At 37.3% G+C, this 23,541-nt stretch overlaps 2 protein-coding genes across 3 annotated transcripts in view; both read left to right on the forward strand.

The window, feature by feature from the left end:
* The window catches only part of fcer1g (Fc epsilon receptor IgFc epsilon receptor Ig), a 6,957-nt gene extending 4,627 nt beyond the window's left edge, over positions 1-2,330 (forward strand). The window contains exons 3-5 of the mRNA XM_033984070.2: positions 249-290; positions 1,338-1,361; positions 1,476-2,330. Of these exons, the coding sequence (XP_033839961.1) occupies positions 249-290; positions 1,338-1,361; positions 1,476-1,526 (117 nt within the window). The 3' untranslated portion in view covers positions 1,527-2,330. The remainder of the gene's footprint in view (positions 1-248; positions 291-1,337; positions 1,362-1,475) is intronic.
* A 1,388-nt stretch (positions 2,331-3,718) lies between these two features.
* The window catches only part of nectin4a (nectin cell adhesion molecule 4a), a 41,618-nt gene continuing 21,795 nt past the window's right edge, over positions 3,719-23,541 (forward strand). For both annotated transcript variants that reach the window (XM_033984072.2, XM_055228829.1), the window contains exons 1-3: positions 3,719-4,012; positions 21,902-22,093; positions 22,722-22,889. In XM_033984072.2, the coding sequence (XP_033839963.1) occupies positions 3,958-4,012; positions 21,902-22,093; positions 22,722-22,889 (415 nt within the window). In that variant the 5' untranslated portion in view covers positions 3,719-3,957. The remainder of the gene's footprint in view (positions 4,013-21,901; positions 22,094-22,721; positions 22,890-23,541) is intronic.

Consider the following 23,541-nt stretch of genomic DNA (forward strand, 5'->3'; position numbering starts at 1 on the left):
TAACTGCAAGCAAACAATATGGTGTTGGATAGACATTGATTTTGTCTGAATATAAATTCTTCTGTATGGACAGAAGAAGTATTGAGGAAGTGAGTTATTTAAAGATATTAAGAGTCCAAAGCATTACTCTAGTCCACAATGTCTAGTGTACAGGTACTCATCACACCAAAGTTATTTCTAAAGTTGTATTATTATGCTAAAACAACTCTAGAAGTCAAAGTATTTTCAATGTGTTTTATCTTTTACAGATCCTCAGTTGTAAGAAGAGGACAGATGGAAAACCAAATAAGGTACTTTTTAAAAATGTTCGATATTTTCATGGGTGAAGTATCTTGCCCAGAGACGCAACAATAGACTCTCAAATAGGATAAAATCCTCTATATTTTTTGCAACAATATAGTATTAATTGTTTATAAAGGGATATGATTGAAATGTATAGGACTGCAAATTATTATGATTTTCTTTTTTTAATCCTTATGTGAAATTTGACCAAAAATGCAGATAGATTTTCAACAGTGGACCTATTTTATACTTTGTAGCCAATTAAAACATGACCAATGTGATTTAACAAAGTGCCTTTTCAAAAAAGATTAGAACTCGGACATGCATTATTTTCATAGCATGCACTCATGACACCACATACTGAAGTATCTCCAAAATATCTGTCCAGTCAAACCGCAGCCTCAAACAGGAAATGGCATGTTCACATGACATTTAATACCACTCCATTACAACTGTGAAACATCTTAACTTTAGATTCAAGTTTAAAAGAACTGCATGATATGTTTGATTTTAAATTTTAGTAAATATCACCAATCTGCATCTCCAGATAAGATGTTCAATAATATGTTCTAATCAAATATAGATTTTATTGATAATAATTATAATGCTGATTTACTCTCAGTTACAAAAACATTGACCAAATGATCCCCATTTATTTATGTTAGAATTTTATCCAATCAGAAAGCAGAATGAGCCTCACATATGGGTTGCCGGTTTGAATGTTGAAATCCAGTTGGTTTAACCATAAAGGAACCCTCTCTTATCTGAATGGTCACTACCTAAACCCTAGAAGCTACAGCCAATATTAATCAGTGCTAGTGCAGCCTCTGCAGCTCAGTGAGTGAATTCTGGACATTCTGAGCATAAGGCATGGCCTGTCCATTTACTGACAATGAGAAAAACTTGTATGTGTCCTTAGTCTGCAGGTTAGCTGGCAAACCAGATTCTGTAGTGATTGTAGTACCTATTTTTTTTTTTTTTTTTTTTTTTTTTAAACATAAGAGCGCAGGATACATATACTTCCTTTAATGTATATTTTGTTCCTTTTGTTGCAGGGCACTGAAGACGGCATCTATTCGGTACGTTTTTCCCATTTTCTTAAAACACATGTTATTACAACTACTATTACTAGTACTACTGCTACTGCTACTATTATTATTATTACTAAATCTATATTTGTACTGTCTTTTTAGGGTCTGACCCAGCCGGCCGACACATACGAAACCATTGGCATGAAGACCTAAGCATGCCACACATTGATACAAATATTAATGTTTTTATGTGTTTGTATTTAATTACATATTTCATAATTCTTGTGCGGCTTTTAAAATGTTGCAACTGAGAAAATGGGAAGTGGTTTAAATAAGAGGAAACTGTAAGAAATGCCTTGTTATGCTAAATATTTCTCACATTTTAATATAAGCTTCTTTGAGATATTGTATTTCCCATATTTGGACAAGTCATTAAGTGACTTGAGATGCTTTTTGATTTTATTTTATTTTTTCAGAATACTGTTGCTTTTATCACATTGTCATATGTATGTTGTAAAGGTATAGGTTCCATAGTGGTCCAGGGTGTATACTAGTACTGTTCGGATACAGCTGAAGGGATTCAGGAAAGATTAATTTCTGTCCTGTAAATGTGACTTTTTTTAGTATCAAGTAATATCTGATTTTTCATACTTTTGACAACCCTAACCTAATCCTACTTTGGCTACTACTATTAGTCCAAGTTTAATCCTGGTTTGAAATGTTTTAATTTGGTTCAGTATTTCTCCTTTGCACAATTTTAGATTGTCTCTAAAGTTAACTGAAATATCTGGATAGATTGGTGTTGATAGAACATTGTGAAAAATGTATTATAGCTTCCACCTTTGTTCCCATAAAATTTTAAGTGTTCTGTTCTCTCCTTTGCCACAAGATGTCAGAGATGCAAGCAACCCATATTTGAGGTAAAGGAGCAGCACTTGACAACAACACACTTTCTATCTGTCCTATTGTTGTATGACTGCTTTTGAACTATTGTAATAAAGATTTTTTTGTCTATTATTATGGCTCTAATTATACTCCTTTACACTATGGCCTGTGTCTACAGGGGTGCAAAAGGTGCATTGCACCCTAATTTAATTGGAAGAGAATTGTCTTTGCACCCTTTTAAAACTCAGTTGCACCCTCTGTCAGTTTGGTCTGCATTCGGGCCTGCGCTGTTGTATCTGCTGTTTTGTTTTGTTTTGGGTTTTTTTGTTTTAGCTTTTTTTTGTGGTTGACCCTTTGACCCACATAAAATGTTGCAAAATGTGCAACTACATTTTAGCCTTTAATACTTTGTGTCAGTTACTAAAAAAACTAAATAGATAAATAGGTTCTGAACACGCCGGCAACATATGATCATAACGAGATTAAGGAAGCCACAAAATTAGTTTTTTCCATTTTGGATGTATTTTTTTTGCACTAAGAAAAGGTATTCTTACTGAGAGTGGGCTTGCATCTTCACAAAACTCCTCTACCTTGTCCCCATGCTACTTTTTGTCCATTTGATTTAATATTCCACAATATGGCATGACACTTATCTATCTCTATGGAGAATGTATGGTTTTAACTTTCTGTTTCCATGGACTCGTGCAGAAAATTACACAGTGTTGCTTTAAAAAGGAAATAAGCAGTATTTACTTAAGCAGATGCACTAAAATGTTTTAAATTTTTTTTCATTTGTAATAGTTTTTGACCTTTTCCATATTATCACTGCCTTGAGTTTGTGATGTTGCTCCAAAATCGTCTCAAAGCAAAAATAAAGTAATTTTGATACAGTTACTGATTGACCTTTCTTACTCTCCTCGTGTCTACACATTGCTATTAATTATACATAGTTATACATAGTTAATTATTAGACCTTTACTTCTTAAATCTATATGTAAAAATGCAAATATAATTTCTGGTCTATACATGTAGTTCTCCTATCATCCGCTAGTATCGCTAATGAGCTCCTCTCACCACATGCGCGCCACCTTTAAAATAAAAAACGGGTAAATTCACAAATGAAATTCAAATTATGAACGTTTTAACAACTCATATTAGGCTCGTGTATGAATAAGTATCGGATTTAACCACAAGAAACCGAGCTTTGTTAAATGATCCTGCTTTTACTACTTAAATTGAGCTAGCGGTCAATTAGGCTAACTAACTTGCCCAAATTGGCGCCACTACTCCCATTTAATTTACGTTGGATTATTGTTGTTTTTTTCCTTAGGGAGGAGGTAACGTTTGCGTGTTTTTGTCTTAAACCTCGCTGGTTCGTTCTCACCTGCTCAGAGCAAGTAACAACGAGAAAATAACTGTCACTGCCTCCTCCTCGCCAAACCTGTCCAACCACTTTTACGCACGGACGGACGCCTCCCTCCTGCTTCACGCGTCAGGCACAGGTGTATCCCGACAGGTATTGCACTTTTGGTTTGATTAGGCAAACATCATGGGGTTGTCCTAGCACTGAAACCGGATTTACACTTTTGTTTTTGTAAATATTCGTTTTATTTTTCCCCTTTCCCCACTTTGGAGTATTGCGCATTGGATGTGGGAGACTACGAAGATGACCAAAGCGCACAAGAGGCATTTTGGGAAAGAGTGACTGGACCTTGGAGCTTCGTCCTCAGCTGTGAAAGAAAGTTTCCTCGTAAAGAGAATGACAAGGCTACTCATCAGAATAGCACTCAGTCTGTGTATTCTGCAAATATCAGGTAAGCAAACTACAAAAATGGCGAACCCTTAATACCAGATATGGTTTCTTGTCAAATTTGGTACAATTTGTTATTGTTATTTTCCCTTAAATATCATTATTAAAGCCAGGTTATATACTAATTTATTGCCATTTTTTGTGTGTATTAACATTTGTTACATGCTTGTTGCAATGGCCTTATAGAGCTCATATTATGCTATACTGATGTTGGTTCCATATCAGAAACATACCTAGAGTTTTGTTTTGTTTCATTTCCACATTTAACACACAAATCTTACATATTTAGACTGAGTTCTTCTCTCAAATAGGAAACAGCGCAGTCTTACTTTTTATGATGTCATGTCGTAATGCTGGAAGTATTACTAGAATCACTAGAATAATTTGGATAATTTCAGCCCTGTATTGCCAGTCTCTACAAAGAAAAAGGTAAAAGGAGCTGTTAACTTGAACATTACCGCTTCATGACATCACAAGATGAAACAGAGCTTTGGAGATGTAGACAGACTAATAATAAAGGGTTACTCAAAACAAACAAGACACCACTCCGGGAATGTTTTTGATGAGGTAATAACACTAAAACATGGCTTAAAGCTCACAAGAATCCATTTTGTATACACTCTTCAGAGGACAATTAAAGTGAGGGTCATTTTAACTTTAAGTTCAATACATGCCAATAGCAAATAATAAATAACCATTTAATAAGTGAGATGTTATTCATCTCATATGTTTCCTTATCACATTTAGGCAGCTTAGTATGGACAAAAGTACTACTGTTTTCTGGATTTGAAGCCAGAAAAGGAACTTTTATGCTTTTTGCCATTCTAACATGTACTGTAGGATCTATTGATATATTGTTACAACAAGGCCATGACAAATGTGTTGAAATTAGTGGGTTTATTGCATATTTTTAATGGTTAAGGTTTACTTTTGGTCTAACACCAGTTTAATTAACCTTAGTTAGCTCTGGTTTAGATCATTATACTCTTGTCTCAGATTAAAATTGACTATTTTTTGCTGTTAACCCAGCATTAACCCAGAACAGTTTTATAGGCTAAGTAAGTAAGTAAGCTAACTGCTCAGCATTTACCCTCTAACTGAATGGGTAGGTTTGGACCTCACCCACAGTGTGCTTTGTTGTTGTGTTTTTGAGACTTCACCTGCATTCCAACCCTAATATACACAAGTGGCTGATTATAACAAGCAGGGCATCTGGTTTAAGAATTTTATCACCCGATTTCCTCTTCCCCCTTTATAATTCTAATCAACTTGCTTTATTGCTTTCCACATGGTCTGTATTAGCCCTAGCTGTTAGCACATGCATTGGTACTGGTTAAACTGGTTGCTGTCTTGTTGATACATTCTCCTCCTTTTGGGTGGGAGGAGGGTAGAGCCTAAGCCTAAGATCTTTAAGCTAATGTAACCCATGACAATACTACAGTACTAGGTGACTGTATTCTGACACGAGTACAGACTAGGGTTGTCAAAAGTATCAAGACTAGGTACTAATTTGAGCCGGTATTGATACTAAAAAAGTCAAATTCACAGAACAGAAATGAACTTTTCCTGAATAATTTTAGAATGATCTTGAGCCTTATCAGAACAAATATAAGACCACATAGACTAGTATACATCCATGGACCACTATGGAACCTATGTGGATGACTGAGGGCTTACACAGATATGAAGTCACACGGTAATATTAAGTAAAGTATTATGATTTAATATTCAAAATTACATTCTACTGTCTAAAGTGTGTGTGTTTTTTATCATCATCATCATCATCATCATCATCATCATCATCATCACGGTATTGCAATTGGTATTGAGCCCATTCCTTTGTATCAAAATAAAATTTTGGTACAGTGACACTAGTACAGACAGTGTTTGGGAGTTGTGGTTTGAAATGTGTGCATACAGAACAGTGTATAAAGGTGAGGACTGGCAGTGTTTTCCTTCCTTGCTGACTTCCTTTACCATTTGTGTGTTGAGAGAGTAGCTATAAAGCAACTTGACTATTAAAAATGTGGTGGAAGGAGCACATAAAATTTGTACAAGTACTGCTGCCAAAATTGTACTTAAAGAACGGATATTACACTTCTATGGGGGAATTAATTGTCAGCATATTAGATATTTAGATCACCATGTTACCTTTTATTGTTTGTAATATGCTATATTTGGCATAAACAATGCATTAACAAGTTTAATAAGTTTAATAAGTTTTGCTTCGTAAGTCAGTCCCCCTTCAGAGCACTATCACATATTGCCATGCCTCCCACTAATGAAACTACTATATATTACATCAGGTTTGTGAAGTTGTAGTGTATCTGTCATAATGGTGGGTGTAGCAGACCAAAGAGTGCAGACTCGGGGAATATTTACAGTGTTTATTGTACATTTAGTGCACAAGACAGTTCAGAAAGTTCATACGGGATGTAGGTAGCGGGAGGCAGACCAGACGGGCGTAGGGCAGAACGGGCAGGAGACATCCAGGGCCGGAGCATGACAGGAACACAGGAACACAGGAACGACAGGAACACAGGAACGACAGGAACGACAGGAATGAAGGGACGACGACAATCACGCAGACAGTGTGAGGAAATGCAGACGATCTCGCACTGAGTGTCTTCTCCCAGCTCCTCTTATCCATGGCAGGTGTGGTGATTAGCCAGATGGACAGTAGATGCGAGCGGGAGGAGCCGAGAGCTCCGCCCAGCTCCAGGTACAGACAGCTGAGGGAGGGCAAAGAGCACACAGGGAGACAGAACAGGAACAGACATACACACATCATGACAGTATCACGTTTTTGTATATTTATGGAAAATTGCCATGCAGGATTATGGGTGACATAGACTTGTGGGCTAAGCATTGGACATAATCTTACTGCTAACTTTAAGGAGAGCTCAAATAGGTCTTACTGAACTACTAAAAAGTGAATGGATGACATATAAAACCACTTCAGACATGTTTTTGATGAGGGAATGGCATTATAACTAATTACTAGTTACTTTTAAACACAATTTCAGAAGCATTTTAGATAAATTTTGTTTTATACAGTCAAGAAAAGTCACTCAAAAAAGGTAAAACTAAATTAGTCGTTTTAAGCCACAATTTGCATATTCTCTGAGCTGTGGCCAATCAGTGCAGGCAAAGCAGTGATCTATCTTATCTGAGTTAGTTGCACAAACTGCTATGAATTGGGAAAATTTGACTTTGGACAGTACTCAGTAACTTTTATGACTGAAAATATATGTAATTACGATTACATGGGTAGAATTATACTCAATTACAAGTACAGGTTAAAAATCTTCTCAAAAAAGTACAATTACACCAAAAACCTACTCAATTCTAGTTGTAATTACTTTCCACTCCTGGAAATTAGGAATAAAAATTGTTGATTTACATTTTGTAGTAATTGATCTTTTTGCAGCCATTTTTAAATTAAAAGCGATTTACTGATATTTGAATTTAGCATATCTTCAAAACAACATTCACAATATTATCAATATTTCAATATTCTGCCCACCTCTATTACTACTATATGTCCAGGAGCATTACTTTAATACTTAATAAGTCAGATGCAGGTTAGCAGGTTTTATAGATTTGGGGACACAGGGATATTTTGTTATTTTGTTATTTGTTATATATATTTTTTGCAGAGGAGTCATAATTGTAGCCTTGTTGATTCTGGAATTGCAGCAATTTAAAGGAGCTCTATTGTGCAATATGTACTTCTCAGACCTTTTAACCATGTTATAATTGTTTCCTTTCTTATTTAACCTCTTGAAGTTGTATTTAGCATAATTCGTGCATATTTGATGCATGCCTCTGCATGGCTCTTTATGGCAAATGCCCTTTATTTCCATGTATTCCATTAACATGGTCAAAAGACCCTTCCCCTCACACATGCACTAATTACCTCCCCTTTAAAAGGCACAGGTGAGTCACCAGTGACACCTAGAGGCTTTAGGTTACACCTCGGACCCTTAATTGCCTCTTTTTTTCGAGCAGATTAATTAACACATTTATACAGGACACTTCTTTCAGGAACATCTCACATAGTTTTTCTTAAATAATCCCGAAAAGGAGTGGGAAGAAGAAAACATATTAAATCCCATTATCTTCCATTAGAATATAAATTAAAGACTTTGTTTAAGCTTCCTATTCAGTTGAACAAAAAAAGTATACATATATGTATAATGCATAATATACATACATACATATACACAGTATAGACACACATATATACATACATATACAATATACATACACATAAATTCATTCAATTCATGACAATAAATGCAGCAAAAGGTCAATGACAGTAATTTAGATGCACAGTGTTAGTATAAGTAACATGAGGCATTTTTAATTTGCAACAGAAACAAAAACATACCAACAATGGTAAGAACAAGAATACGGCAATGGTAAGGAAACAATAAGCATGAAGTAAAACCAACACTGATACAGAGAAAGTTCAGTATGACAATATATTTATCTCTCTCTGTATTCAGGCCAGACCATGTCTTTATATAAAAACTTACATTTATGAATACTTTGGCACTGCTTTTGTTGTAAATCCAGAGTATTGCACAATTTCACCCCACACAGTCACACAAAAACTTTTACGAGTAGTTCAAACATTAGGTAGTATAACATTTCCATAACCTCTCAAATTATATTTCAGGTTCTGCATGAACCAGAAATATTATAAAACATTTAAATGAGGCCATAATGTATAAAGGACATAATGAGACCTATGGCATACCTATCAATAAATACACATCTTCAAAGATAATAATAATTGAAAGCCACAAATACTCAATTCAGTCATTCAAATTCATGACTTCCATCTTCCTCTTGAATGCCTTTGGTCTCTAAAGGTGGAAGAGATCTTGAGCTTCAGAGTTCTTTCAGGATCAAAGGCAAGTGGTGTAGGAACACAAAATCCTCTCAAACTAAATCCTCTGTGTCCAGTGAAATGCCAGCAGTGACCTCACTTCTCCTCCACTGAGAGCATGTGCAGATCATCAGGGAGGCCTGTCCTACCCTGTCCTCTCCCCAGAGGGCCTTCTATGTCCTTTAGCAATTGGGGTCCAGCAGCACCAGGCCCTATACCTGTGCTCTTGGAATCCATCTGAGGAATCCATATCTTTAAAGGGATCTGATGCACCATTAGAGAAAAAGAGGTCGTCCAGTTGTTGACATTGGGATGGAACATTGGAGATGTGATCACAGGATGGGTGGAGCAGAGTCTGTGAAAGAGGTGAGGTGGATGTCACCTGCACCGGCCTCTGTATGCTAACTACAGAGTTCATAAGTGGTGGTCTGCGGGGTGGCTCGAATCACAACTTCACACTTAAACAGAAATGTCTGGCTTTGGAATCTGTTTTAATTTAGGCTTATTAGAAGCTGTTCTATCATTGCTTTTAGGATTTTTTAATGAGGATAGTTTAGCATTAATTTCAGCCATATTTCAGTTTCAAGTTGTTCCTTTTTCCTTCTCACAACTGCAATTTGCTGCAATTTTGCAAGTTCACACTTTTGTTCCAATGCAGTGTTTTAAACCAGGAGTGCAGCTAAATTTGCTTTAACCTCTAAATGAGCTGCAGCAATGGATGATTTCAATATATCTCATTCAGTCATAAAATGTCTTCCATATTTTAAGTATTTTTAAAAACACTGTTCTGTCCAAATATGCAACAAACAAGCTACGTATTCTGTATTTCCATTCAAAGAGCGACATGTTCTTCCACCTAGAGGCTGGAGGTACATTTTGGCCGCTACAACATGTACGATGACGTAGGCTTCCATTGGGAAACGCAATTTTCCAACGTGGAAGTCAGAGGACTTTTTTCTTTTATTAATTTGTTTTAGATAAATATTATGATTTAAAATGTCAAAATTCTAACATAATGATGTATGTATTTTCTGAATTTTTAGTCCAATTCAGTTGCGATCAGTCTTGCTCTCATAAGCACAGTTGGTAGAGGGGTCAGATATCCTGCCCTGAGCCACAGGTTGAAGGTGTGAGCCCAGCTCCTCCAAATGAAAACTGTTCTTCTGTTCTTGGGCATGACACTTGACCCAGTGTCAGCGCAGACTGATGTATGAATGTAATGATGTAAAGCACTTTGAATGTATTGAAGGTACAAAAACCATTTAGTAATGTATACTTGCACTAGTACCACCTCACAATATGTGAATATGTAATACTGTTCAGTAGGCCTATAATTGGGCCTAAAATATGTTGTTTTGTTTCACCAGTATGGTAAAAAGCAGACATTTCCCATGACAGATCATTTGATTTGACACATACTTAGTAGTAGTACATTTTACAGTGAAACAGTACTCTCCGTACTCTGAGTAAATCTACATGTGACAAAAGCTTTAAGTTGAGTTGACAATATTAAATATTAAAAGCGTCTTCAGATATGAATATTATTTGTGCATTATTTACTGTTTTGTCTTTACAGTTACAATAACTGCAAATTATAAAGAGGGTGTTATGTCCCGACAGTTAGTCTACAATTACTCTCACTTGAGTAGTAGTTTCAGAAATACTTTTCAGTCTTTAGATGAGTAATTTCAAGTATTACTTTGAAGTAATGACACTCTCACTTGAATATAACATCTCTAGAGTCCATAGCTGGGTAGGCCTCATGTACTGTTACATTTACTTACTTACATTGACTTGAGTTACTTTTTAAAGAAATGATACTTTTCACAGAAGTTTTCTAGCAACATACTTTTTCCTATTTGAATACAAGTTTTACTGTACTCTACAAGTGACAAAAGTTTTATATTGAGTTGACAATATTAAATGATTTGTTTTCTTATGCTCCTTCAGATATGATTACTTTTTCTCATTTGTGTGATCTATTCTTTTGAAAATATCATATTTTTTGCATTATTACATTTTTTGTCCTTCCAATTAGGCCTACATTAACTTTAAATTACAAAGCAGATGCTGTGTCCTAACAGTCTACAATTACTCTAACTTGAGCAGTAGTTTCAGAAATACTTTTCACTCTTTTTTAAAATAACGACACTGTCACTTGAATATTAAGAGAGGGTAGAATTTGTTACATTTACTTGAGCAACTTTTAAAAGAAATTGTACTTTTCAGAGCACTTCTGTAGCAACAAAACTTTTATTCCTACTTATATTAGTATTATTTTCATTAAAGTAACCATACTCTTACTTGAGTAAAAGTTGTGGTTACTCTTCCCACTGTGAGTAAATCTACACAAAAGCTTTATGTTGACAATATAAAATGATCTGAGCAATTTTTTCTTGTAGGCATGGGCCGATATTGAAATTTGGTCTCACAATTATCATTGCCAAAATAATTGCGATTAACGATTATATCACGATAATTATTGTTGACAGTTTCAAAATGTGCTGGATATGATTAATTACAATTTTAACATAATGAATAGGTTCCATATCTAAACAGCTGTTAAAGTATTGTACTTTGTTATAAGTGAAAACAACAGTGATTTTGAAGTTTTGAAGTTTTTTGAAGTATTTTTTTTTCTTCTTCTGCACATTCTGGTGACACAATGGCGATTATCTTTGTTGCCAATTATCATGATTATATAAAAAGTGCCACTAATGATTATTGTCAACCCTTTTTATTACAGCCCATCCCTAGTTTCTTTCACTCATCCTTCAGAATTTGTAAATGTTTTATATGTCTCATGCGTGTCTTTCCATTTAATGTTTTGTCCTTCAAATTACATTAACTTCAAATTATAAATCAGATGTTATGTCCTGACAGTTACGCCTGCTTTTACTTAGTAGTCTACTTTTCCCAAATACTTTTTTACTCTTACTTGAGTGATCTCTTTTACCACTACTTTGTCATAATGCCACTCTTACTTGAGTACAATTTTTGGCTACTCTACGCACAAATTCTCAGTCCTGGCCTTGGAAGAGTTTCCTCTGCTGACAGCAGGACAGCCCCAGCGGCAGCCTCCAGTCCGCTGTCGGACACGTCCTGTTAGCATCCAATTCACCCCGGCTCCTAAACCTCCTGGAGCGTGGCGCACGGGCTCATCACCACCTTTCCTGGGCTCTCTGACTGACTTTCCGCTGATGCACCACTCATCTCCACCTGCCGCTCCAGCAGCCCCAAGCGGAGGCTCCGCGGCCGCGTCCCCACATATGTCGGGCCAGGCTGCTCGCCGTGAGTCGGGTGTATGCGCTGCGTCCTCTCGGTGCACGCAGGGCCCGGCCGCTTCCAGTGGGTGTAACCCAGGTGAAAGCTCTGCTCCGGTGGGTGTTTCCACGGCGCCACAGAGAGACCCAGCACAGGCTCCACCAGCGGCTCCAGCCTCAGCGCCGCGGCCAGGTCCTTCAGGTCCCTCTGTTCTGATACTGGGCTCCTCCTTGGTCAGACACGTGAGGGTAAAAAATGGCTATACGTCTTGTCACCCAGGTGCCCTCGTCCAGGACATCACAAACTCCGCCCCCAACATCCTACGTCAGCATCCCACAGTTAACACAGTTGTGATTCATGTTGGAACTAATGATCTCCGTTTGCAGCAGTCAGAAACACTTAAGGACCACTTCTTAACTCTCATCTCCACCATCCATAGTCTAAATAAAAAATGCATAATCTCCGTCCCACTCACCCCACCTCACTTTGGAGACATCAAATTCAGCCGCTTAAGACAACTTCACATCTGGCTCAAATCCTTCTGCACCACCAACCATATCCCCTACATAGACAATTTCCTTCTGTTCTTCAAGAGACCCGGACTGTTCAAAAAGGACCTTCTTCATCCAAGTCTCCATGGTTCATTTCTTTTTTCCCAGAACATACAGCTCACAATAGAATCTACATGACGGTTTTCTCCAGAAACCTCATCACCATCGTCCACGCCATCAATAGAATCATCACATCATATCCCGGTAATTTTCAGCAGAGAGCGGCCTATTCACAAAAACTCTTACAATCGTACAGTTACCATCAATAATTTATCACAGCTCACCAAAAAATTATTTATCAAAGATTCCTCCTACTCATCCTCCTTCAACAATAAACATGGCACTTTTAAATGTCCGCTCTCTGCTGAACAAAGCTTTTATTGTCAATGACTTAATTTTAGACCACAAACTTGACTGTCTCTTTTTAAGGGAAACTTGGTTGGGTGGAGATGGACCGGTTGTTCTCAATGAGGCCTCCCCCTCTGATTTTAACTATGCTTTTTCAATTAGGGGTAGTAAAAGGGGAGGTGGCACTGCTTCTATATGTTCAAGTACTCTGGCCACCAAACCTATTTTATTTAATCATTTTACAAGTTTCGAATACCACGCAGTTGTTTTTAATAACCCACCAATTTTAGCAGTAACAATTTACAGACCACCAAAAAAGTGCAGTATTTTTATCAATGAATTTTCCGAATTCTTATCGATTTTACATAATTCTTACAATATGATTATTTTAACCGGTGATTTTAATTTACATGTAGATATTTTAGACCCTGTCGCAAGGGAAATTTTAAATGTTCTTAATTACATTGATTTTACCCAGCATGTGACACAGCCAACTCACAACAGAGGACACACTCTGGACTTGGTCATCACTCATGGCCTGTCTGCGAGTGTGTCCTCTGTTGTTGACCTGGCTGTGTCAGATCATTTCTGTGTGTTTTTTAATATCACTGGTTTTATTCAGCGGGAGACCTCTGTGAGAACTGTGAGGAAGCGTCATCTTACCCCTGAAGTGGCTGCAAATTTTATTCAAATTTTAGAGAACACTCCTCCAATTGTTTTACTTGCCTCCTGTGATTTTATTGTTGATGATTTTAACAGTTGCTCCTCTTAAATTAAGCAAGGCCCCCTCCAAACCTGTGGCACCATGGAAAAATGAATCAATAAAACAACTCAAACGAAATTGCAGAAGGGCAGAAAGAAAATGGAGGAAAAACGAAATCACAATTAACTTTCAAATGTATAACCAACATCTAAAAACATATAATAATGCCATCAGAAACAATAGAAACTCATATTTCTCCAAACTAATCACAAACAATAAAAACAACCCCAAAATTCTTTTCTCCACTATCGACCATCTTACTAACACTAATTTTAACAATTTCAAACTCCCTCCCACTGACTCCCTTTGTGAGCAGTTTGCAGACCACTTCATGGGAAAGATAAACAAAATCAGATGTGACATTTTATCTAACCAAACCACTGTTTTTAACACATCTGATTGTTTGTCTTTACCAGAGGAAACACTGGACAGTTTTGTCCTGGTTAATGCTGAGAGGCTTGATGAAGTTTTCTCCTCAGTGAGACCCACCACATGTCTTGTTGACCCCATTCCAACACGGTTTTTCAAGTCATTTTATGAATCTTTTAGAGACGAGCTTTTAAACATGATGAACTACTCTCTTCAGACAGGGGTCTTTCCCACTGCTTTTAAAGCTGCAGTGGTGAGGCCCCTGCTGAAGAAGAGCAATTTAGATTTTAATGATTTTAACAATTACAGACCAGTGTCTAACTTACCATTTTTAAGCAAAATTTTAGAAAAACTTGTTTTTACCCAGCTTAATTACTTTTTAAACACACAGAACATTCTTGAAGAATGTCAGTCTGGTTTTAGAGTAAACCACAGTACAGAGACAGCCTTGACAAAGATTTTAAATGATTTTAGACTAAATTATGATTCTAAACAGGTGACAGTGTTGGTTCTACTGGATCTAAGCGCTGCCTTTGATACAGTAGACCACACTATTCTTTTAAACAGACTCAAACACATCGTCGGCCTCTGGTACTGTACACAAATGGTTTACTTCCTACCTCACAGACAGAACATTTATGGTAAGTTTAGACACCTACTCCTCTCAGGTTCATAAAATCACATGTGGAGTGCCCCAGGGTTCCATTTTAGGTCCTATACTTTTTAACCTGTACATTCTCCCTCTTGGTGATGTCATCAGGAGACATGGAATCAGCTTCCACAGCTATGCAGATGATACACAGCTTTACATCTTCATGTCTCCTGATGACACCAGCCCAGTGGATGCTCTTTTTAACTGTATTTTAGACATCACATCCTGGATGGCAGAAAACTTCCTCCAGCTTAACCAGGACAAAACTGAGGTTTTAATCATTGGTCCTGAGGCCCAGAGAGAGAAACTTTTACCCAAATTACAGTCACAGTCTTTTAATCCATCATCACAAGTAAGAAACCTGGGCGTTATTTTTGACTCTGAGCTGACTTTTATTCCACACATTAAAAACATCACAAAAATTGTTTTTTACCATTTGAAAAACATAGCCAGAGTCCGTCCCATTCTCTCTCGGGCCAACCCAGAGACGCTGATGCATGCTTTTATCACCAGTCGTATAGATTACTGTAATGCCCTGCTCTCTGGTCTTCCCAAAAAGGCTATTTCAGGTCTACAATTATTACAAAATTCAGCAGCACGTGTCCTGACTAAGACCAGGGGGCGGGACCACATTACACCGGTTTTAGAATCCCCGAATTGGCTCCCTGTGTGTTTCAGGATCGATTTTAAAGTTCTTTTACTGGTTTTTAAATGTCTTAATGGTCTTGGGCCTTCTTATCTTACAGAACTGCTTTTATCCTATGACCCCTCGCGGCCCCTGCGCTCCTTCGGCAGCAGGCTCCTAGTCATCCCCAAAGTCAGGACACACACGCATGGAGAGGCCTCTTTCCAGTTTTACAGCCCCCGTCTATGGCACAGTCTGCCGGAGGACCTCAGGGCCGCAGAGAACATTCAGGTTTTTAAAAGCAGGCTCAAGACCCATCTTTTTAGCATAGCTTTTGATTAGTATTTATCACTTTAGTTTACTTCTCTATTTATTCAGGCTGGCTAGTGTATGTTGATATCCATGTTTTACTTATGTCTTATTTACTTGTTTAAGCTTTGATTTATTTTATTTCTTTTAATCATTTTAGATTTGCCAGTGTTTCCTCTGAGGAGCCCTCTGCACCGGGAGCTGTGGTTGGCTGTGGCTGCTGGGCCCTGGCTCGTGGGCCCTGGAGGTTTGGTCTTGACCTCATCTCTTCTCTGGGCCCTGGGCTGGTGTCCTGTGGCTGCGGGTGACCCTGCTCCTGGTGCAGATGGTTCCTCTGGTGGAGCTCTCTCATCTGGTTCATCTTTATCCAGCCTATGGCATTTAAACTTATTTTAATGAAACCAAAGGTATTTTAACACGTGTTGGGGTGGGGGGTGTGAGTGTGCGTTGGGGTGGGGGGTTCTCTGGTTGTGTTTATTGATGTGTTGGGGTTGGGTTGTTTGGCTGTGGGGTGGTTGGGTGGGTTTGGTGGGTGGGACTGATTTTAATGCACTGTAAAGCACTTTGTGTTACATTTTTCTTGTATGAAAAGCGCTTTATAAATAAAGTTTGTTGTTGTTGTTGTTGTTCTGCTACAGTCTATACAAGGAAAGACCCTGTAAACAAGCTAGCCTCTTTGCTAGCTGTAGCGCTATAGGCTGGGCTGTAATTCCAGTAATGTGGCAGTGGCAGATTCCAGTGCACTCCGTGAGTAACCCTGATGACACAGAGGGAGGAGCACGTCTGTCTGAGCCTACACAGGTGTGAGGCTGATGGTAAACCAGTGAATCACACTCTCAGGAGGCTCCTAGCATACGCACAAACACGCTAATGCTAATGCTAATGCTAATTGCACCAAAAGGAGCACAGAGGTCACCTTCAGACTATGGATAATTCAAGGACATGTTATGACAATATCCAATCACACAGCAAAGACCCTGGGTAGAGTAGACAGTTATTATATTGTAGTAACAAAACCAAACCAACCAAAAATTGGACTCAAGTAGGAGTGACATTTGTAAATAATATTACTCAAGTGGAAGTACAAAGTAGTGGAACAAGAAATTACTCATGTAGCCTAAGAGTAAAAACGTATTTGGGAACACAACTTCTCAAGTAAAGAGTAAGTGTATGACTGTCCGGACGTAATCTCTAATGTCATTTTAAGGACAAAACATTAAATAATACACAAAATCTGGCATTTTCAAAGAATAGATGCAAAAATGAGACAGCTTTTGTCACTTGTACACTTACTCATAGAGGGAAAAGTAACCACAGTTTTACTTCAATAAAGTACTCAAGTAGGAGTAAAAGTCGAAAAGTACGGCAAAAAGTAAAATTTCTGTAAAAAGTTACTCAATCAAATGTATTGAATAAATGAGTAAATGAGAACTACCAACCTCTGTCTTGTAATGTAAATCACAACAAAGTAATAAGTTAGAGTAGCTAATAAGATAAAAAGTAGACGTCCAAATAGTGAATCAAGCAAAAGTAAAACATAGCTTATTAAATGAAAATACAAGTAATGAGTAACTAGAGACTGATTGCCATTGTTATGTATTTTTGATGGATGGGTCAATGATGTGGTTTGGAGCAGATTTCAGACTTTGGAAGAAGAAATCTTTCTTATTTTCTTTGTTATAAATGGCATAATTTATGTTTATGTTGAGGAGATTAATATTGAAACCTATTTATTTATCAAAAGATAAAAGGCAAATTTAAATCAAATCTAAAATCAAGATTGATCAATATAACAAAAACAATTGCATCATGTTGCTCAGCCCTAGATTCTAGTCATTCAGATGTAAGCAGGAGAATTGTTGCTCAGCGTATTCTGTCCATATGTTCTAGACTGTGGGCTTGGTGCAAGGCTGAAGTGGAATGGCTGGCAACCTCATTTCTTGTGGGCAGTTCTGGTGGTCAGTATTAGAAGTGATCTAAGGAAGGAACAGTGGACAGAGGAGAATAGGCCATAGGTGCAGGCTAACCCCTGTGAATGTGGGAATGTCCTATGCAACATCCACACACTATAGGCTTGTCACAGTAACACTATTTTATGCCACTGACCCAATAACCTAAAAGCAGGACTATCCTAGTAAACACATTTTTAAATAAACAGTATCATTATACCAGAGTTGCCAGGTCTGAGCTACCGCAGGTGAAAAATATTGTCCGCGGGTTTTGCCAGAGCTATTTCCGCATAAAATGTATTGATTTTAGAATAATCCTGTCTTCTTATCCAAAGCCATCAGTGCTCTGTGGAGCTTCTGTTTCTGCAAGAGAGGGGATGGGGCAAGTCTGTGGTACCGGAGGAGCGCTACTTTTATAAATACAGTGGAAATTAAAGCCGTGCCGTACGCTGTTACAAATAAATAGCAGAATAAAGCAATTATTAACCAGAGAAGTTACTTTTTTAACCATCTGTAGCTTAAATCATATCATATTACATCAAACATAAAATAAAAAATCCCCACTATTGCAAAGAAACTGCACACACGATAAACATTGAGCCCCAAAATATATTGATCTAGCTATCATTTATTGAACAGTCGATATAGTAGTTGTCTTAACAGGCCTACCACAGACACATCTGAAAATGGTCAAAAAGGACATTTTAGTTGATGAGTGGCAGCTCAAATTAATAATATTGTTCAAATGCAGATTTTTTGTTGAAGTATAGTGAGTTTTATGGTCTAGTCAATATTATACTGCGTTCCAGACAACTGAGAGGTTGGATATTTCCCAGCTGAGCGTTATGTAAACAATATGGCTAATACTAAACCCCAGGCTAAAGAATTCTAAACATTAAGTAAATGTCTGTAACATGTTAAATACCAGGATACTGTTGGATTTAACCTGTATCAAATATTTACGTATGTTGTTTATGGGCCGGTTATCAACTGTAAGATACATATTTTTTGGCATCTGAATTTATATTGTTAGTTTTATTGCACATGGTTCTCATTTTTATCCTGAAACAGACAAAAAGTGATATTCTTCTTTTCTAGTTTTGAATAGCATGTAATCGATAGGGAAAACAGGCTCTTACACTCATCTGTGAGTATGACATCATCACATTCTACAATAATCAAATCATGCAGGTAGTCTTGGCCAAGCCTAGCTCAAAGACTGGAGATGATAACTAAGGATGGGTCAAATGCAGAGCACAGATCTTCTTATGGGACAATTTACCTTAACCTTAATAGGTAGTTTCTTTAAGAAAAAGTAAAGTTTGATTGATAAACAGCGTGAGCCTACAGTACGCCCTAATGTTAGTTTTACAATGTGCTTCTTCCAGTTTGGTGTCGCAGGCAGGATCATTGACTGATACACTAACCATGTATCCAGTATCTTATTTTCAAACTTCAATCAGTATGGAATTTGAATTATGTTATGATGATTCAGGTCAACTTTGGAACAGCCCATAGGCTATTTCAGTTGTGGCCCACAGTTTGGCAAACATTCAAATGGAGGCCAATGTGTACAAAGATTAAACTCCAAACCACAATCTTCTCGTGTAGTCTTAATTCCTCATTCAACTCATCAACAAGTCAAAACTAGCTCTTATTTACCCTAGCGCTACATGCTAACCAGCTGGCTAAGGTGCATCATCAACATATCAGTTTAAAATCCCCAGGGCTATTGCCAACCTACATTCAAATGACAAATGTTTTTTATGTTTTAGAATATGATGTTAGGAGAATTAAATTTTTTTTTTTTACATTTTAAGCACTATCCTAAGTAGGCCCAGTAGTTTTGGCCAGTATTCAGCATTCAATTTCTACATAATTACATTTCAAACTGTAATCCTTTAATAATAATCTGTTTCAAATTATGGAAACCAAAATGTGAAATGTATTTTCTTGTAGGCTATCCTATCTATTGTCTAAAATGTATTTGAACCACCAATGTACAGCCAATCTTATTCTAAGCATCACAGATTGACACACAGCTTTCTTACAGGTTTCCAATTGATAAAATGTTTTATAATTAAATGCGAACACTGCACAGCAAACTTGTACTTGGTGTGAAAAGTTATACCACTATTAATATAGTCCCCTGTCACAGTGCTAGTGACAGGTTACCCCCTGGGACATTGAAGGATGGGTCAACAGCAGATGATAAATTTCCCTAGAACGACAATAAAGTGTACCTTAAATAAACTGTATGTACCTTGTGCTTTGACTGATTTAAAAAGTTATTGCAATCATATCTGAACCTGGGTCGCTAGTGCCTAAACCTGCAGATGGGGGACATATACATAGGCCTGGACATATACATAGGCCTGTCACCATAATTACTATCAATTTATCATTCAATATATGAAAGCACATTTTTGTGGGGTCAGTATTTATCGTGTGTACATTTTCTTTGCACTACTACATTTGTGGTTACTTTTTAACCACATTTATTAATTATATTTATTTATTTATTTGAAAATGGGACCATGTACAATTAGAACATAATTGCTGCCATTTGATGCATTGTACCAGAGTTAGCCTCAGGCTAACTTACATCTGCAGTCCCATGACAATAAAAAGAATTGCCCACAAACATTTGACAAAACGCAAACAAACAAAGACACAATGGATTGAAACACAAAAAGAAGCCAGGAGCCAAGCCATTTCAAATCTTGAAAACCAGACACAGATTGGAAAATTTTCAAGACTCAAAAAGTTACGTTATGTTAAGTTATTTTTGTTGTTACAGTGATGGTATATTAGAGGCTTTTTATCAAAGATCTGAGGCCTGTTTATACATTGACTCTAATAGCGGTTTCTCCATCTTGTCCTCACCAAGTGATGCAATAGGAGAAGTAGGAAAAAGTAAGGGGTTCTTGGCTTATTGCGTCAGTGGCATGCAATAGTAGCAATATAATTGTTTACTGTCCATATTTACTTCATCAATATATTGAACTTCACAATTTGTTATCGTGACAGACCTACATATACATACTTATCCAAGTTTTCTTATACTGAGTATATGGCTACACCTCATGTGAAATCTCAGAACCTCCAGAATTCACTCACTGAGCTGCAGAGGCTGCACTAGCGCTGATTCATGATTGGCTGAAGGTACTGGGGTTTAGGCAGTGACAAATTTGTATTTTGTTTGAACATGTTTACCTTGTGGCAGGTGATTGAGGTTCAGATCCAAATTTGAGAACAAAATTGTATATAGAGATTACTCCATATCAAGGAAGAGACTCAATACTCAATACTGATTCTGAAACCCCGATGACAATATTTAAAAAAAAACAACAACACGTTTTATTTAGACAATAGAATCTGACATTCAACAGTATATAATAGTGCTTTCCCTCAGTTGTCCAGGTAGGTACCATAGTGGTGGATGGACATATACTAGTCTATGTGTCTTATACTTGTTCTGATACAGCTCAAGATCATTCTAAAGCTATTCACTAAAAGTTAATTTCTGTTCTGTGAATGTAACTTTTTTCAGTATCGATACTTGCACAAGTGACTATAGTTTCAATAGTAGTATCGATTAGTATCTGATATTCGATACTTTTGTCAACCGTAATGCAAATAAAACCCGATCCACATTTCTAGACAGTTGGTGGTTCAAACAAAGGCGTTTACTTGTACTTCTATGGGGGCTTTGTTTGTCCCAGTCCAGACACTGTACTCAGACAACTCTTTGCTTTGTGTCTCGACTGACTTGTTAAACAGCATAACTCCAACAGATAACATTTTGTTCTGTGTTGTGGTCCTAAATACAGATGAGGAGCTGTTGGGAAAGAAAAAAGAACATAGTGAAAGCTTGGATATAACTCTTCTGGTTAAACAGTTCACTGTGTTTTTAATTTGTGCAGAATTTAAGTAATTAAGTAGTTTGAATCTGCTCCCAGAAAAATCATATCTAAAACACAATAGGTTAAATCCTCCAACTAAGTTAGTCCTGACCAAGCCTAGCTCAAGATTTGGAGATGTTGCCTCTAGTCATCAACATTTCCTGAAGGGGTGAAGCTAACATCAACTGCAAAGTATCAATTGGCCGATACTGATATTAGCTCTGATACATGCTTTTGTACCTTGGTGTTGTTGTGTTGCAGTGGTGGGGGCGGACTTCAGCGATGTTCCCCCTGGAGATGCTGTGCGCTCCCTTGCCGAGCAGGAGACCGTGCTGCCCTGTGTGTACAAGCCCACCCAAGAGGAGACCACAGTACAGGTGACGTGGAGCAAAGAGAGGAGCGATGGGACCAAGGAGCAGATCATCCTGGCTCACCACATTAATGGCCAGACTGGTAAGACCCATGTGTAATGTCTTTCAAAATGTCTTTCAAAAATGTATCAAACAAATGTGGCATATAGATGACTACTTTACATATATTGACATAATAATATTGTTTTTAAATGGTTAATGTTCCCAGATAATTGAAATTAAAGGTGCACTATGTCACTTTTTTGGTGTAGGGTCTGTCTCCTACTTGTCCTCATGGATATGTTATTGCTTTGCGATGCATTAAATTATGTCAACTTCTTCAATGGAGACAAGCAGGTGATGCCACCTGACATATCACACAAGTTACAGGTCAGATCTGTGGAGAGGCAAGTCCACTCATAATAAGAATGCACGTATTTCAAGGTAATTTTGAGCAATACATACAACTGAATAACTACAATATTGATTAATGCATACTATGGAACATTCCAGTCAAAGCATTACCATCTCAATGGAGACAAGCAGGTGCTGAACCCCCTCATTAGAAACGTTGCATAGTGCATCTTTAACTGGCACGGAATTATTTATCTTTGTCCATTTTTGTGCATGCATTTTATAGTTATGTAGTTTTAAAAAAGTTAACTCCAAATTTCATCTTTCCCCCTTCAACTAAATTACAATTAACTTAAATGACTGTGTTGTGTGTGCAGCGTTTGGGGCTTGGTCTCGACGTGTCCGCTTTAAGAACAGTGACCCAACAGTGGACTCGTCCCTGATCATCACCAGCACAGAGCTGGGGGATGCAGGACGCTACAGCTGCCAGATTAGCACCTTCCCCCTGGGCAACTTTGAGAAGGACATGGAGCTCACCGTCTGGAGTAAGGCACCCAACATTTATTTGTTCAGTTCATGTTAAAGACGCGGTAGCTGATTTTTCAGAACTAGTTCATCTTAAACAGTTTGCAGTGGTCCAAAGTTATGCAACACTTACCTTATGCATTCTGAACATCTTAATTATTCACCGTGATGAGTTTGTTAGTGCTTTTCATAACTTTCAGAGAACAGAATGGAGTTTTGCTGTCACACTAAAGGCAATGCAAGGCAAGTTTATTTGTATAGCACAATTTGTACACAAACTAATTCAAAATGCTTTACAGAATATGAAAGACATTAAAATCACACAAATCAAAACATAAATAAAGCTAACAACAACTAACATGGAAATTTTTCAGTGCAATAAAAACATGTTATTATTTTTTACAAATTTTGTTTTTCTAAGTTACAAATTGGAGCTTCAACTAAAAGTTTAGTCTTGTAATTTGATGCATAAACATTCCTAGCTGAAAGGTAAATACTAGCCTGCAAATCACAAACACATCAGGAACAATGTGCTGTGACAGTGTATCGGTTGGAGGTGGCACCATTCTGAACATAATCATTTACCCTGGTACAGTATATATTATGGTTGTCAAAAGTATTGAAAATCAGATACTAATTGGTACTAAAACTAGTATTGAATCGAGATACACA

Source organism: Periophthalmus magnuspinnatus, chromosome 18, assembly GCF_009829125.3.
Source record: "Periophthalmus magnuspinnatus isolate fPerMag1 chromosome 18, fPerMag1.2.pri, whole genome shotgun sequence".
Taxonomy (NCBI): domain Eukaryota; kingdom Metazoa; phylum Chordata; class Actinopteri; order Gobiiformes; family Gobiidae; genus Periophthalmus; species Periophthalmus magnuspinnatus.